This window comes from Pseudopipra pipra, chromosome 7, assembly GCF_036250125.1.
Source record: "Pseudopipra pipra isolate bDixPip1 chromosome 7, bDixPip1.hap1, whole genome shotgun sequence".
In the NCBI taxonomy this organism is placed as follows: Eukaryota; Metazoa; Chordata; class Aves; order Passeriformes; family Pipridae; genus Pseudopipra; species Pseudopipra pipra.
In genome coordinates this window covers 30,052,437-30,066,977 of record NC_087555.1, presented here as the reverse complement: position 1 = coordinate 30,066,977, position 14,541 = coordinate 30,052,437, and the positions used below count along the sequence as shown (strand labels likewise).

Below are 14,541 nucleotides of genomic sequence, written 5' to 3'. Positions count from 1 at the left end.
TGGGGTTACCTCTTCCACTTTAAGAACAGGTTATATGGCACCCTCCATTTAATTTGCACTGAAGGTGTTGGTATAGAAAACTAGCAGGGGATAGCTGGTGTGCTGTCAGTTCCCATGTCAGCTTATTTAGTGGTAACTTCCTTGTGTCAGATATTTATGACTTAAAGGAAGAACGCTGCCAGTCCAGAAATCTCCTCCCAGCCTGAAGAGGAAATACAACACAGCTTGAATCTATCATTTGCCACTTGCCACCATGACGTCAGCTCAGGGCTGAACTTTCTACCTGTGGCTGGGACCTTAAATGAGCTGACGCCAGAGGAGAAAAGCACTTTCTCTAAGGTTTAGCAGCAAGTAGCAGCAGCAACAGAAGCAGCAATGAGACGCCGTGTATTCCTCGCTGTGTTGCTCAGCCTGGTGTTGGGCCTTTTGAAAGGTAAGAAACACTATCTTCTGTTTTGGGATTTATGAGAGCAACTATTGTGTGGCAGTGAATGGATTGCTTAGTACTTTCAGCAGCTGCTGAGAAGTCAGTGGTGATACACAATTCAGCATGTCTAGATTTTGATTAATTAATGATGAAAGATGTCACTGCAAGCCAACAGTTTTCCTTGTTCACAGAACAATTCAAAATCACTGGTGCCTGTGATTAACCTAATTTAGCCTATTCCAAGAGCAGTTTGCAGGACTTCCACACTAAACCCAGGTAATTCAAGCTCTGTTACACTCATAACAAAAGGTGCAACTGTTCCACCCCAGTGCCCTTCCAGCCAGAGGCTCCTTGTCTGGAAAGCAGTGCCACCTGAACTGGCTTGCAGAGCTTTCGTTCCCTCCTGTTGAAATAAATTAATGGAAACATCACCACTAGCTTGCAAAAGGCTTGTACCGTGGTCTGTTCAAACTAAAGGGCAGGTATCATTCCTTAAGCCACTTACTAGTTTTTCCAGCATTGTGACAAACTTGGTTGTTGTGGGTCAGAGCCTCCGCCCAAACTTGCCTTTCCCTGATACTCAGATATGAGGGGGTAAAGGCATCAGCAGGAGTAGAATTAAAGCAACTATATGAAGAGTTTTGTGGCAACTTGAAGCTGTGAGAGGACAGGAATTCCCAGGTAATACAAAGATAAAATTACAGAGATATGAGCCAAATTAAGACCTGTTAAACTTGCAATTGGTGACAGATGGTTGTGGGGCTCTGTTGACTACTGTGAGTGAACATATGTATTTCCAGCAACATCTACAATATGCTACAGAGCAATTTTCAGCTATAAATCATGAGCATAGAAGTCTTCAGGACTGTTGGTTCGTTTTCTGTTTGGAGGTTTGTAGGTAACAGCAAGATGTGAAAAATCTTAACCCAAGAGTTACTGAAAGCAATGTATTTCACTTTCTTCAACAGACTTTGCATCAGAATGGGTCAGCCCAGAAACTTTTTTCTTTCTAAGCAAACATTGTTAAAAGCCTTGCAGGATGTGTCCATTTGAATAGTACTGGCAATGGCCCTGCCCTGCTCAGCAGCCAGATGTCTCTGCTGTTCCATAACCTTGGTCCTAACATCCATTTCTTTATTGCCGCAGTAAATGCTTAAGTCCATTAACATATCCTGTTTCATTACATAGAAAGTTAGGTCCAGGCACACAGAGCCATAAATTAGCAATCTTTGCTCAGGTTACCTTTGACAAGTTCATCAGAAAGGTTCAATTGTAGCTCACGTGCTCTGCTGTCACCACGGATGCTGTTCTTCCTGAGTCCAAAGGGTACACCTGGGCAACTGTTAGCCAGAGCTAACAGAGGCTAACAGTCATTGTAAAAAAATGGCTAGTTGTGTAAGGCGTTGTTGCCCCAACATCCATGGCTTGTGGCTAACATAGATTCATATTATATCATGGTTATAGGAAAAAGTACATTTCTTTACATTGACTGGGAACACATAATGCTGTATATAGAACTCAGTGACCAGTGGAGGCAGAAGCATTGGCAGAGAACTGGTACAATTGCTCATGTTTTCCCTTCACGTAGAGGAGACAAATGGATTACTTGTCTTTTTCACATGCCTTTTCTACATAAGCTTTATTGACTAGGAGAAAAAGGTTTAAAAGATTTTCCTCACTTTGGATTTTCAAAGCACTACAAAGCTCCAGAAAAGTGGGGCCTATTTTTCAAATGTCTACTGAGATTTGCAATATTTTTTAATATATCAGCTTGAAGAGTGTGATAGTGACACAGATTTTAGCCACAAATGCATTAGTCCCCCAGCTGCATGCTATTAATGTTTTAGATTAAATTATGATTGCAGCAGCATAACTCAGAGTAAATAAGTTTATTCCTAAAATATATTAACTAATTCATATTAAAGTTAGATCATATGATCCAAACTGGCCATTTGTAAGTATCACACATTTAACACTAAGGCTGGTTTATTATTTGTTTTCCTTACTTCTAAGAAGAACACCCCAAACCAAACCAACCAACTAACCGACCAACCAAAAAAACCCATCAAAACCCCAAATCCCCATACATTTATATCAAGAGTTGAGAATTATACAGTTTAAATAAATTAAAAACAAACAAACAAACTTTAAAATAAATATCTGAAATACTTTGGAAGAGTAAACACAATGACTGAATGCTGAAACCAAAGTGTGAGGAAATTTTTTTACCTATTGTCTGGTATCAGCAAGGTTTCTCTTTATTTAGAAAGAATTATAAAAGGAAGGAAAAGACAAAAAATAATGAATACTGTCATAACTGCATGGAATTGTGATTCAGGAAAAAGGGTCTTGATACCACTGATGATAATGTAGCAGAACAAGCATTCATTGAACAGAAATTGTCTGCTTTCAGTGTCCACATAAATTTGCACAAGAGCAGGTGCTAGCAAAGCAGTCATCCTTCCACTGCTCTGAAAGAGTCTACAGAGAGTTTTCAATGGTGCTCCAGTAGTGCTCAGCCAAGGGGTCACTTCCTAGTGAATGGGATGCCCCAGACCTTGCTCTGACAGTCTGCACTGCAGGGAGAAATGTGTGTGCCTACAACTCACGTAGAGGAGAAAGGCAGGGAGAGTTTAAACCTGCGATTGGTAATAAGGATTCCAATGGCAGGGTCAGAGAAAATGACTGTGAGAGAAAAAGTAACACAATGATGCATGAGGTCAGGGGAAAGCCCAAAGGCAAGGTAAGGCTACCCAGAGTTCTAGCTGTTCAGCCCCAGACAGGACCCCTTGCAGGTATCTGCCTCCTAAGCTGTCCTGCATGCACAGAGTTCCCCAGTGCTGCAAACTCTCTTCTTTTCCCTTCATCAGAAACCACTGCTGCCTCAGAAGGAGAAGAATCAACAACTGTGCCAACAACCTCAAAAACTCCAGGTAAGGAGAAAAACCATCAGACAGAAACTTCTGGGTACAGATTGGAGTAACCAAGTACAACAGATCTCTGCAGTCCCCATAGAGATGTGTTCCCTTGCCTAACTTTCCCTGAGATCCTCTCCCAGGGAAGACAAAGGTGCCCAAATTAAGGTTGTAAATACCCTCCATGCTTCCCTATTTTCCTCCTGCTCTTTGCTGCAAGGAGAAAGTGTTGGGGAAGATATGAGATGCTTTCCTGCTTGGTGCCTTTGCCTCCTGCACCAGGCCTGGCTGCAAGAGGATTCCTGCAAAGACATGCCCAGGGCAGACCCTGCCAAGGCTCTGAAGGCAGTTGTGCCTGAGGTTGGTTGGAGCATGGGCAGGAAGGGAACTGGGCGACACAGCATCACAGGGCTGAGCCCAGGGACCGGGTTTGGGGACCAGTGAGCAGTTCCTTCCTGAGTCAACTGGGCTGGAAAAGACATCTGAGATCATTGAGTCCAACCTTTGACCTAAAACTACCTTATCTGCCAGACCATGGCACCAAGCGCCACATCCAGACTCTTGTTAAATCCCCTCCAGGGACAGTGACTCTACCACCTACCTGGAAAGCCCATTCCAATGCCCAATCGCTTTCTCTGTCAAGAACTTCTTTCTCATGTCTGACCCAAACCTCCCCTGGCACAGCTTTAGACTGTGCCTGCTTGTCCTACTGCTGGTTGCCTGGGAGAAGTGACTGATACCCACCTGGCTGCAACCTCCTTTCAGGGAGTTGTAGAGAGTGATGAGGTCTCCCCTGAGCCTTCTCTTCTCCAGGCTAAACAAAACCAGGTCCCTCAGCCACTCCTCAAAGGGCTTGTGCTCCAGTCCCTTCACCAACCTCATTGCTCTTCTCTGGACCTGCTCCAGCACCTCAATATCCTTCCTGAACTGAGGGGCCCAGAACTGGACACAGTACTCCAGGTGTGGCCTCACCAGTGCTGAGTGCAGGGGAAGAATCTCTTCCCCGTTCCTGCTGGTCGCACTATTTCTGGTACAGGCCAGGATGCCATTGGCCTTCTTGGCTACCTGGGCACATAGTGCTGGCTCATGTTCAGCTTCCTGTCAGTCAAATCCCCCAGCTCCCTTTCTGCCTGGCTGCTCTCCAGCACTCTGACCCCAGCCTGGAGCGCAGCAGGGGGTTGTTGTGGCCAAAGTGCACTTAGTCCTATTGAACCCCATACTACTGGATTTTATCCATCGATCCAGCCTATCCAGGTGCCTCTGGAGAGCCTTCCTGCCTTCCAGCAGATTGACTCTCACCCCCCTGCAACTTGGTATCATCTGTTAATTGGATAATGGTAGGCTCAGTGCCCTCATCCACACATCAGATGACACAAGGCATCACATGCAGGGATGCCCAAAGAAGGGCAGGGCTGCTCAGGGCTTTGGCTGCTCAGCCCCTCATGGCTCCCCCACCACTTACGGGCTCACAGATTGTCTTGCATGCACAGAATTCCCCAAAGCTTTTCCAACAGACAATGCTAAGCAGTGCTGCCATGTTTCTTCTTTCCTCTTCATCAGGAAGCGGGGATGAAACTGCACCAACAACTGCCCCATCAGTGAATGCAACCCCAAATAATCCAGGTAAGGAGCAATCTCTTCAGGCAGCCCCTTCTGGGCACAGATTGGAGGAACTGAATTGCAGGGAGCTCTGCAGTGCCCCCAGAGAGGGATGAGTGCCTGTGCCAGGTTTCCCTGAGATCCTCTCCCAGGGGAGACAAAGTTGCCCAGATCAAGGCTGTGAATGTGCAGGCTGCCGATTTCCTGCTTACTGCCCTTGCCTCCTGCACCAGGCCTGGCTGCAAGAGGATCCCTGCAAAGACATGCCCAGAGCAGCCCCTGCCAGGGCCCTTCAGGGAGTTGTTCCCCCATAGGGAGTGGAGGGTGTGCAGGCTGTACGAGGCCAATGGCCCAACTTGAGCTGCTCTGACAGATGCTCCCAGACATGAGGTGCTTCCTTGGGAAGCTGGAGGGAGCTTTCCTGCCAGGGAGAACACGTGTGTGGTTGTGGCCAAGACAGCTGTGGCCACGGAGCACAGCTAAGCTGGGGGCAATGCAGTGCCCGTGTGGGGCACGTGTTCAAGCCCTGAGCTTTGGGGGACAAGGGGTCACAGACACATCAGACGGCACAGGCATCACATGCAGGGATGCCCAAGGCAGGGTAAGGCTGCTCAGGGTTTTTTGCTGCTCAGCCCCTCATGGCTCCCCCTCCACCTACGGGCTCACAGCTTGTCCTGCACTACAGAGTTCTCCAAAGCTTTTCCAACAGACAATGCTAAGCAGTGCTGCCATGTTTCTTCTTTCCTCTTCATCAGGAAGCGATAATGAAACTGAATCAACGACTGCCCCATCAGTGACTACAACCCCAAATAATCCAGGTAAGGAGCAATCTCTTCAGGCAGCCCCTTCTGGGCACAGATTGGAGGAACTGAATTGCAGGGAGCTCTGCAGTGCCCCCAGAGAGGGATGAGTGCCTGTGCCCAGGTTTCCCTGAGATCCTCTCCCAGGGGAGACAAAGTTGTCCAGATCAAGGCTGTGAATATACAGGCTGCTGTTTTCCTGCTTGCTGCTTTTGCCTCCTGCACCAGGCCTGGCTGCAAGAGGATCCCTGCAAAGAAATGCCCAGGGCAGCCCCTGCCAGGGCCCTTCAGGGAGTTGTTCCCCTATAGGGAGTGGAGGGTGTGCAGGCTCTACAAGGCTGATGGCCCAGCTCAAGCTGCTCTGACAGATGCGCCTGGACGTGTGGTGCTTCTTTGGGAAGCTGGAGGGAGCTTTCCTGCCAGGGGGAGAACATGTTGGTTGTGGCCAAGACAGCTGTGGCCAGGTAGCACAGCTAAGCTGGGGGCAATGCAGTGCCCGTGTGGGGCACGTGTTCAAGCCCTGAGCTTTGGGGGACAAGGGCATCAGACACATCAGACGCCACAGGCATCGCATGCAGGGATGCCCAAGGCAGGGTAAGGCTGCTCATGGCTTTGGCTGCTCAGCCCCTCGTGGCTCCCCCACCACCTACGTGCCCACAGCTTGTCCTGCACCACAGAGTTCTCCAAAGCTTTTCCAACAGACAATGCTAAGCAGTGCTACCATGCTTCTTCTTTTCTCTTCATCAGGAAGCGATAATGAAACTGAATCAACGACTGCCCCATCAGTGAATACAAGCCCAAATAATCCAGGTAAGGAGCAATCTCTTCAGGCAGCCTCCTCTGGGCACAGATTGGAGGAACTGAATTGCAGGGAGCTCTGCAGTGCCCCCAGAGAGGGATAAGTGCCTGTGCCCAGGTTTCCCTGAGAGCCTCTCCCAGGGGAGTCAAAGGTGCCCAGATCAAGGCTGTGAATACCCTCGACTCTCCCCCATTTCCCTGCTGCTCTTTGTCTCAAGGAGCAAGTGTTGGGGAAGATTTGAGAAGGCTACTCTTTTCCTGCTTGCTGCTTTTGCCTCCTGCACCAGGCCTGGCTGCAAGAGGATCCCTGCAAAGAAAGACATGCCCAGGGCAGCCCCTGCCAGCGCCCTGAAGGCTGTTGTGCCTGAGGTTGGTTGGAGCACAGGCAGGGAGGGAGCTGGGCTGCACAACAGCATGGGGCTGAGTCCAGGGACCGGGTTTGGGGACCAGGGAGCAGTCCCTCCCTGTCATCCTCCATCCTGGCCAAGCTGCCTGTCCCAGTGTGGACCTGGGAAACCCCATCCAGGTGGGTTGAAGCTCCTGCTGGGGTCACAAAGAGGAGGGGCAGCCTCCCCAGTCCCTCAGCTCTTCCTACATGGGGGGCTTGGAAGACTGCAACCTTCCTGATAGCTTCCCATTTTCCCATCACGATTGCCCATCATCATCAACAACCTTGTGCCTCCAACTTTCAGCGGAATGTACTTGAGGAATATTTTTCGTGAGAAGGCCTCTTTTGGTGGCAGAGGGTGTGCAGGCTGTATGAGCTTGATGGACCTGCTCCAGCTGCTCTGACAGATGCTCCCAGACAGGAGGTGCTTCCTTAGGAAGCTGGAGGGAGCTTTCCTGCCAGGGGGAACATGTGTGGTTGTGACCAAGACAGCTGTGGCCAGGTAGCACAGCTAAGCTGGGGGCAATGCAGTGCCCGTGTGGGGCACGTGTTCAAGCCCTGAGCTTTGGGGGACAAGGGGTCACAGACACATCAGACGGCACAGGCATCACATGCAGGGATGCCCAAGGCAGGGTAAGGCTGCTCAGGATTTTTTGCTGCTCAGCCCCTCATGGCTCCCCCACCACCTACGGGCTCACAGCTTGTCCTGCACTACAGAGTTCCCCAAAGCTTTTCCAACAGACAATGCTAAGCAGTGCTGCCATGTTTCTTCTTTCCTCTTCATCAGGAAGCGATAATGAAACTGAATCAACGACTGCCCCATCAGTGACTACAACCCCAAATAATCCAGGTAAGGAACAATCTCTTCAGGCAGCCCCTTCTGGGCACAGATTGGAGGAACTGAATTGCAGGGAGCTCTGCAGTGCCCCCAGAGAGGGATGAGTGCCTGTGCCCAGGTTTCCCTGAGATCCTCTCCCAGGGGAGACAAAGTTGTCCAGATCAAGGCTGTGAATATACAGGCTGCTGTTTTCCTGCTTGCTGCTTTTGCCTCCTGCACCAGGCCTGGCTGCAAGAGGATCCCTGCAAAGACATGCCCAAGAGCAGCCCCTGCCAGGGCCCTTCAGGGAGTTGTTCCCCTATAGGGAGTGGAGGGTGTGCAGGCTGTACGAGGCCAATGGCCCAACTTGAGCTGCTCTGACAGATGCTCCCAGACATGAGGTGCTTCCTTGGGAAGCTGGAGGGAGCTTTCCTGCCAGGGAGAACACGTGTGTGGTTGTGGCCAAGACAGCTGTGGCCACGGAGCACAGCTAAGCTGGGGGCAATGCAGTGCCCGTGTGGGGCACGTGTTCAAGCCCTGAGCTTTGGGGGACAAGGGGTCACAGACACATCAGACGGCACAGGCATCACATGCAGGGATGCCCAAGGCAGGGTAAGGCTGCTCAGGGTTTTTTGCTGCTCAGCCCCTCATGGCTCCCCCTCCACCTACGGGCTCACAGCTTGTCCTGCACTACAGAGTTCCCCAAAGCTTTTCCAACAGACAATGCTAAGCAGTGCTGCCATGTTTCTTCTTTCCTCTTCATCAGGAAGCGATAATGAAACTGAATCAACGACTGCCCCATCAGTGACTACAACCCCAAATAATCCAGGTAAGGAGCAATCTCTTCAGGCAGCCCCTTCTGGGCACAGATTGGAGGAACTGAATTGCAGGGAGCTCTGCAGTGCCCCCAGAGAGGGATGAGTGCCTGTGCCCAGGTTTCCCTGAGATCCTCTCCCAGGGGAGACAAAGTTGTCCAGATCAAGGCTGTGAATATACAGGCTGCTGTTTTCCTGCTTGCTGCTTTTGCCTCCTGCACCAGGCCTGGCTGCAAGAGGATCCCTGCAAAGAAATGCCCAGGGCAGCCCCTGCCAGGGCCCTTCAGGGAGTTGTTCCCCTATAGGGAGTGGAGGGTGTGCAGGCTCTACAAGGCTGATGGCCCAGCTCAAGCTGCTCTGACAGATGCGCCTGGACGTGTGGTGCTTCTTTGGGAAGCTGGAGGGAGCTTTCCTGCCAGGGGGAGAAAATGTTGGTTGTGGCCAAGACAGCTGTGGCCACGGAGCACAGCTAAGCTGGGGGCAATGCAGTGCCCGTGTGGGGCACGTGTTCAAGCCCTGAGCTTTGGGGGACAAGGGGTCACAGACACATCAGACGCCACAGGCATCACATGCAGGGATGCCCAAGGCAGGGCAAGGCTGCTCATGGCTTTGGCTGCTCAGCCCCTCATGGCTCCCCCACCACCTACGTGCCCACAGCTTGTCCTGCACCACAGAGTTCCCCAAAGCTTTTCCAACAGACAATGCTAAGCAGTGCTGCCATGTTTCTTCTTTCCTCTTCATCAGGAAGCGATAATGAAACTGAATCAACAACTGCCCCATCAGTGAATACAACCCCAAATAATCCAGGTAAGGAGCAATCTCTTCAGGCAGCCCCTTCTGGGCATAGATTGGGGGAACTGAATTGCAGGGAGCTCTGCAGTGCCCCCAGAGAGGGATGAGTGCCTGTGCCCAGGTTTCCCTGAGAGCCTCTCCCAGGGGAGACAAAGTTGCCCAAATCAAGGCTGTGAATATACAGGCTGCTGTTTTCCTGCTTGCTGCTTTTGCCTCCTGCACCAGGCCTGGCTGCAAGAGGATCCCTGCAAAGACATGCCCAAGAGCAGCCCCTGCCAGGGCCCTTCAGGGAGTTGTTCCCCTATAGGGAGTGGAGGGTGTGCAGGCTCTACAAGGCTGATGGCCCAGCTCAAGCTGCTCTGACAGATGCGCCTGGACGTGTGGTGCTTCTTTGGGAAGCTGGAGGGAGCTTTCCTGCCAGGGGGAGAACATGTTGGTTGTGGCCAAGACAGCTGTGGCCAGGTAGCACAGCTAAGCTGGGGGCAATGCAGTGCCCGTGTGGGGCACGTGTTCAAGCCCTGAGCTTTGGGGGACAAGGGCATCAGACACATCAGACGCCACAGGCATCGCATGCAGGGATGCCCAAGGCAGGGCAAGGCTGCTCATGGCTTTGGCTGCTCAGCCCCTCATGGCTCCCCCACCACCTACGTGCCCACAGCTTGTCCTGCACCACAGAGTTCTCCAAAGCTTTTCCAACAGACAATGCTAAGCAGTGCTGCCATGTTTCTTCTTTTCTCTTCATCAGGAAGCGATAATGAAACTGAATCAACGACTGCCCCATCAGTGAATACAAGCCCAAATAATCCAGGTAAGGAGCAATCTCTTCAGGCAGCCTCCTCTGGGCACAGATTGGAGGAACTGAATTGCAGGGAGCTCTGCAGTGCCCCCAGAGAGGGATAAGTGCCTGTGCCCAGGTTTCCCTGAGAGCCTCTCCCAGGGGAGTCAAAGGTGCCCAGATCAAGGCTGTGAATACCCTCGACTCTCCCCCATTTCCCTGCTGCTCTTTGTCTCAAGGAGCAAGTGTTGGGGAAGATTTGAGAAGGCTACTCTTTTCCTGCTTGCTGCTTTTGCCTCCTGCACCAGGCCTGGCTGCAAGAGGATCCCTGCAAAGAAAGACATGCCCAGGGCAGCCCCTGCCAGCGCCCTGAAGGCTGTTGTGCCTGAGGTTGGTTGGAGCACAGGCAGGGAGGGAGCTGGGCTGCACAACAGCATGGGGCTGAGTCCAGGGACCGGGTTTGGGGACCAGGGAGCAGTCCCTCCCTGTCATCCTCCATCCTGGCCAAGCTGCCTGTCCCAGTGTGGACCTGGGAAACCCCATCCAGGTGGGTTGAAGCTCCTGCTGGGGTCACAAAGAGGAGGGGCAGCCTCCCCAGTCCCTCAGCTCTTCCTACATGGGGGGCTTGGAAGACTGCAACCTTCCTGATAGCTTCCCATTTTCCCATCACGATTGCCCATCATCATCAACAACCTTGTGCCTCCAACTTTCAGCGGAATGTACTTGAGGAATATTTTTCGTGAGAAGGCCTCTTTTGGTGGCAGAGGGTGTGCAGGCTGTACGAGCTTGATGGACCTGCTCGAGCTGCTCTGACAGATGCTCCCGGACAGGAGGTGCTTCCTTAGGAAGCTGGAGGGAGCTTTCCTGCCAGGGGGAACACGTGTGTGGTTGTGACCAAGACAGCTGTGGCCACGGAGCACAGCTAAGCTGGGGGCAATGCAGTGCCCGTGTGGGGCACGTGTTCAAGCCCTGAGCTTTGGGGGACAAGGGGTCACAGACACATCAGACGGCACAGGCATCACATGCAGGGATGCCCATGGCAGGGTAAGGCTGCTCAGGGTTTTTTGCTGCTCAGCCCCTCATGGCTCCCCCTCCACCTACGGGCTCACAGCTTGTCCTGCACTACAGAGTTCCCCAAAGCTTTTCCAACAGACAATGCTAAGCAGTGCTGCCATGTTTCTTCTTTCCTCTTCATCAGGAAGCGATAATGAAACTGAATCAACGACTGCCCCATCAGTGACTACAACCCCAAATAATCCAGGTAAGGAACAATCTCTTCAGGCAGCCCCTTCTGGGCACAGATTGGAGGAACTGAATTGCAGGGAGCTCTGCAGTGCCCCCAGAGAGGGATGAGTGCCTGTGCCCAGGTTTCCCTGAGATCCTCTCCCAGGGGAGACAAAGTTGTCCAGATCAAGGCTGTGAATATACAGGCTGCTGTTTTCCTGCTTGCTGCTTTTGCCTCCTGCACCAGGCCTGGCTGCAAGAGGATCCCTGCAAAGAAATGCCCAGGGCAGCCCCTGCCAGGGCCCTTCAGGGAGTTGTTCCCCTATAGGGAGTGGAGGGTGTGCAGGCTCTACAAGGCTGATGGCCCAGCTCAAGCTGCTCTGACAGATGCGCCTGGACGTGTGGTGCTTCTTTGGGAAGCTGGAGGGAGCTTTCCTGCCAGGGGGAGAAAATGTTGGTTGTGGCCAAGACAGCTGTGGCCACGGAGCACAGCTAAGCTGGGGGCAATGCAGTGCCCGTGTGGGGCACGTGTTCAAGCCCTGAGCTTTGGGGGACAAGGGGTCACAGACACATCAGACGCCACAGGCATCACATGCAGGGATGCCCAAGGCAGGGCAAGGCTGCTCATGGCTTTGGCTGCTCAGCCCCTCATGGCTCCCCCACCACCTACGTGCCCACAGCTTGTCCTGCACCACAGAGTTCCCCAAAGCTTTTCCAACAGACAATGCTAAGCAGTGCTGCCATGTTTCTTCTTTCCTCTTCATCAGGAAGCGATAATGAAACTGAATCAACAACTGCCCCATCAGTGAATACAACCCCAAATAATCCAGGTAAGGAGCAATCTCTTCAGGCAGCCCCTTCTGGGCATAGATTGGGGGAACTGAATTGCAGGGAGCTCTGCAGTGCCCCCAGAGAGGGATGAGTGCCTGTGCCCAGGTTTCCCTGAGAGCCTCTCCCAGGGGAGACAAAGTTGCCCAAATCAAGGCTGTGAATATACAGGCTGCTGTTTTCCTGCTTGCTGCTTTTGCCTCCTGCACCAGGCCTGGCTGCAAGAGGATCCCTGCAAAGACATGCCCAAGAGCAGCCCCTGCCAGGGCCCTTCAGGGAGTTGTTCCCCTATAGGGAGTGGAGGGTGTGCAGGCTCTACAAGGCTGATGGCCCAGCTCAAGCTGCTCTGACAGATGCGCCTGGACGTGTGGTGCTTCTTTGGGAAGCTGGAGGGAGCTTTCCTGCCAGGGGGAGAACATGTTGGTTGTGGCCAAGACAGCTGTGGCCAGGTAGCACAGCTAAGCTGGGGGCAATGCAGTGCCCGTGTGGGGCACGTGTTCAAGCCCTGAGCTTTGGGGGACAAGGGGTCACAGACACATCAGACGCCACAGGCATCGCATGCAGGGATGCCCAAGGCAGGGCAAGGCTGCTCATGGCTTTGGCTGCTCAGCCCCTCATGGCTCCCCCACCACCTACGTGCCCACAGCTTGTCCTGCACCACAGAGTTCTCCAAAGCTTTTCCAACAGACAATGCTAAGCAGTGCTGCCATGTTTCTTCTTTTCTCTTCATCAGGAAGCGATAATGAAACTGAATCAACGACTGCCCCATCAGTGAATACAAGCCCAAATAATCCAGGTAAGGAGCAATCTCTTCAGGCAGCCTCCTCTGGGCACAGATTGGAGGAACTGAATTGCAGGGAGCTCTGCAGTGCCCCCAGAGAGGGATAAGTGCCTGTGCCCAGGTTTCCCTGAGAGCCTCTCCCAGGGGAGTCAAAGGTGCCCAGATCAAGGCTGTGAATACCCTCGACTCTCCCCCATTTCCCTGCTGCTCTTTGTCTCAAGGAGCAAGTGTTGGGGAAGATTTGAGAAGGCTACTCTTTTCCTGCTTGCTGCTTTTGCCTCCTGCACCAGGCCTGGCTGCAAGAGGATCCCTGCAAAGAAAGACATGCCCAGGGCAGCCCCTGCCAGCGCCCTGAAGGCTGTTGTGCCTGAGGTTGGTTGGAGCACAGGCAGGGAGGGAGCTGGGCTGCACAACAGCATGGGGCTGAGTCCAGGGACCGGGTTTGGGGACCAGGGAGCAGTCCCTCCCTGTCATCCTCCATCCTGGCCAAGCTGCCTGTCCCAGTGTGGACCTGGGAAACCCCATCCAGGTGGGTTGAAGCTCCTGCTGGGGTCACAAAGAGGAGGGGCAGCCTCCCCAGTCCCTCAGCTCTTCCTACATGGGGGGCTTGGAAGACTGCAACCTTCCTGATAGCTTCCCATTTTCCCATCACGATTGCCCATCATCATCAACAACCTTGTGCCTCCAACTTTCAGCGGAATGTACTTGAGGAATATTTTTCGTGAGAAGGCCTCTTTTGGTGGCAGAGGGTGTGCAGGCTGTACGAGCTTGATGGACCTGCTCGAGCTGCTCTGACAGATGCTCCCGGACAGGAGGTGCTTCCTTAGGAAGCTGGAGGGAGCTTTCCTGCCAGGGGGAACACGTGTGTGGTTGTGACCAAGACAGCTGTGGCCACGGAGCACAGCTAAGCTGGGGGCAATGCAGTGCCCGTGTGGGGCACGTGTTCAAGCCCTGAGCTTTGGGGGACAAGGGGTCACAGACACATCAGACGGCACAGGCATCACATGCAGGGATGCCCATGGCAGGGTAAGGCTGCTCAGGGTTTTTTGCTGCTCAGCCCCTCATGGCTCCCCCTCCACCTACGGGCTCACAGCTTGTCCTGCACTACAGAGTTCCCCAAAGCTTTTCCAACAGACAATGCTAAGCAGTGCTGCCATGTTTCTTCTTTCCTCTTCATCAGGAAGCGATAATGAAACTGAATCAACGACTGCCCCATCAGTGACTACAACCCCAAATAATCCAGGTAAGGAGCAATCTCTTCAGGCAGCCCCTTCTGGGCACAGATTGGAGGAACTGAATTGCAGGGAGCTCTGCAGTGCCCCCAGAGAGGGATGAGTGCCTGTGCCCAGGTTTCCCTGAGATCCTCTCCCAGGGGAGACAAAGTTGTCCAGATCAAGGCTGTGAATATACAGGCTGCTGTTTTCCTGCTTGCTGCTTTTGCCTCCTGCACCAGGCCTGGCTGCAAGAGGATCCCTGCAAAGAAATGCCCAGGGCAGCCCCTGCCAGGGCCCTTCAGGGAGTTGTTCCCCTATAGGGAGTGGAGGGTGTGCAGGCTCTACAAGGCTGATGGCCCAGCTCAAGC

The 14,541-nt window shown here is 52.7% G+C and overlaps 1 protein-coding gene across 7 annotated transcripts in view; it reads left to right on the top strand.

Moving 5' to 3' along the window:
• Positions 1-240: 240 nt before the first annotated feature.
• MUC13 (mucin 13, cell surface associated) overlaps positions 241-14,541 on the top strand; it is a 30,749-nt gene continuing 16,448 nt past the window's right edge. Inside the window, exons 1-13 of one of the 7 annotated variants that reach the window (XM_064661448.1) lie at positions 241-433; positions 3,298-3,360; positions 4,903-4,965; positions 5,697-5,759; positions 6,489-6,551; positions 7,715-7,777; positions 8,511-8,573; positions 9,304-9,366; positions 10,097-10,159; positions 11,325-11,387; positions 12,118-12,180; positions 12,912-12,974; positions 14,140-14,202. In XM_064661448.1, the coding sequence (XP_064517518.1) occupies positions 376-433; positions 3,298-3,360; positions 4,903-4,965; positions 5,697-5,759; positions 6,489-6,551; positions 7,715-7,777; positions 8,511-8,573; positions 9,304-9,366; positions 10,097-10,159; positions 11,325-11,387; positions 12,118-12,180; positions 12,912-12,974; positions 14,140-14,202 (814 nt within the window). In that variant the 5' untranslated portion in view covers positions 241-375. The remainder of the gene's footprint in view (positions 434-3,297; positions 3,361-4,902; positions 4,966-5,696; positions 5,760-6,488; positions 6,552-7,714; positions 7,778-8,510; positions 8,574-9,303; positions 9,367-10,096; positions 10,160-11,324; positions 11,388-12,117; positions 12,181-12,911; positions 12,975-14,139; positions 14,203-14,541) is intronic. The other 6 variants (XM_064661450.1, XM_064661449.1, XM_064661452.1 and 3 more) reach the window with 6 other exon arrangements.